The sequence below is a fragment of the Arachis ipaensis genome, chromosome B09 (genome assembly GCF_000816755.2).
Source record: "Arachis ipaensis cultivar K30076 chromosome B09, Araip1.1, whole genome shotgun sequence".
Lineage (NCBI taxonomy): Eukaryota > Viridiplantae > Streptophyta > Magnoliopsida > Fabales > Fabaceae > Arachis > Arachis ipaensis.
The window spans coordinates 117,268,318-117,270,384 of record NC_029793.2 but is presented as its reverse complement, the minus strand read 5'-3'; the positions used below and the strand labels follow the sequence as shown (position 1 = coordinate 117,270,384).

Genomic DNA, 2,067 nt, shown 5'->3' with positions numbered 1-2,067 from the left:
TTCTAAATTCCTTTACTTTTATTATTATTATTTAAAAAGTGGGTCCATATTTTTGTAGTATCTAACTAAACCGTTCATTATTTAAATCCATTGATTTTTATTGGTACTAATATTTTAAGACGGCTACGTGTGCATCACTTATTGGGTTTCACCCTATATCCACATTTGTAATTCTTACCGCATTCGCTTTTGTGGCGGCTATTACAGTTTTACAGTGGTCCCAAAATGGATATTTATATATAAGAGGATTAAGCAATAGGAGGGACCAACTTCAAAAAGCAGAGAGCTACCACACTCTCTATCACTCTGTTTCCTCTGTTTCCCCTGCTTCACAACACTCTCAACAACAATCAATGGATTCCACTTCTCACTTCTTCAACTCTCCCACCTCCGATAACTCGTCCTCCTCCTCTTTCGGCTCCTTTAGCAACTCCTCAGAGTCATTCTCGTGGAATGGATACCTTCCGTTCAACGAGAACGACCCTGAGGAGATGCTCCTCTATGGCATGATTGCCACCGCCGACACCCCTCGCCAGGGGCCCTTGGAGAGGGTAAAGGAGGAGGAGGTTAGCTCCGAGGAAAATGCTGGCGATTGTGCCGCAACAGAAAAGAAGGAGAAGTCGTACAGAGGTGTCAGGAGAAGACCGTGGGGAAAGTTTGCGGCCGAGATAAGAGACTCAACTCGGCACGGCATAAGGGTGTGGTTGGGGACATTCGACAGCGCGGAAGCAGCGGCTATGGCTTATGATCAAGCCGCTTTTTCGATGAGGGGAACGGCGGCGATCCTTAATTTCCCGGTGGAGACGGTGAAGCAGTCGCTTAGGGAGATGAACTATGGTGGTGATGGAGAAGAAGGGTGCTCCCCTGTTGTAGCCTTGAAGAGGAAGCACTCATTGAGGAGGAAAATTGGTATTAAGAAGAACAACAACAATGTTAAGGACAGGGACAATGTTGACGATAATCTTAGGTTAGATAATGCAGTGGTGTTTGAGGATCTTGGTGCTGATTACTTGGAACAATTGTTGATGTCATCTGATCAGATACCTAATCCTTGGTGAAGAAATCATCAATTGGAATTTTGATTTAAAAATTCAATCCAAAATCTTCAAGGCTAGCTCTGCATGTTAGTGTTAATTATTTTAATTACTTTTGTTCTTTTGTTCTTGTATTTTATTTTTTCAAACTTTTTTTTTAATATGGCAAAAATAGGTTTGTCATCATGTTTGAATGATCAAAATTTGGAGACCATTTGAGTCTGTATCTTTCTTCCCTACCCCTCTTTGTTTTTTAATTAAAATTTTGCTGTAAAGCCTAAAAGATAAGGAATGCAGTTATGTATCTATATATGTGGGGCTAAATATAATTATTAATTAATTAGTGTCCAAAATGAATTTGAGGGTGACTATCATTTTAGCGTTATCATAAGATTATTTGTATATGTATAAGTCAACATGCATGGTCGAGTTTTTCACGGAGAGAGGCACGCGTGTGCGCACACAAACAAAGGCTTTCTTAACCATTTTGCCAACCTTCTTTTTCCTTGTATTTGACAGTCTTAGAAAAAGGTTTTCCGAGTTTGGCAAACAGATTTTCACACACAAACAAACACAATAGATATCGTATTTAAACAAAGAGAAAATATAGGGAGTCAATGGAGTATCTATACAATGTGTACAATGGAAGTATAGGGATGTTCAATTTAATAGGATATCAAATGTTTATTATCCCTGGTACCCGTATGGTTATTCTGGATAGTATGAGTATATTGTGTTTGAGAAATTAATAGTATTTTATCCTAGATGTTCATTTTTTAACTTATATTGGACCAAATAAATAACCCATTGTACACATTGTATAAATATTCTATTGGTTCCTAGCGAAATTCTTAAACAAATGTTTAACAATCTAATAATATATACTTATAACATTTTCAAGTATCAATAATAGCACATGCAAATCTCAACTAGCAAGTATTATATTGTAAATTTTGATATAGGGAATGTAAAATATAACAACTCGTGTATGTATATTTTTGTTAATTTATGTACAAATTCTATAGCATGTCGA

At 37.2% G+C, this 2,067-nt stretch overlaps 1 protein-coding gene across 1 annotated transcript; it reads left to right on the top strand.

Moving 5' to 3' along the window:
• LOC107616586 (ethylene-responsive transcription factor 1B) lies at positions 134-1,344 on the top strand. The gene has a single exon (XM_016318539.2). The coding sequence runs from the start codon at positions 354-356 to the stop codon at positions 1,056-1,058; it is 705 nt and encodes a 234-aa protein (XP_016174025.1). The 5' UTR covers positions 134-353; the 3' UTR covers positions 1,059-1,344.

What these genes read in the sequence shown, in the direction of transcription:
- LOC107616586 (XM_016318539.2), top strand. Translation starts at nt 354, where the DNA reads ATGGATTCCACTTCTCACTTCTTCAACTCTCCCACCTCCGATAACTCG.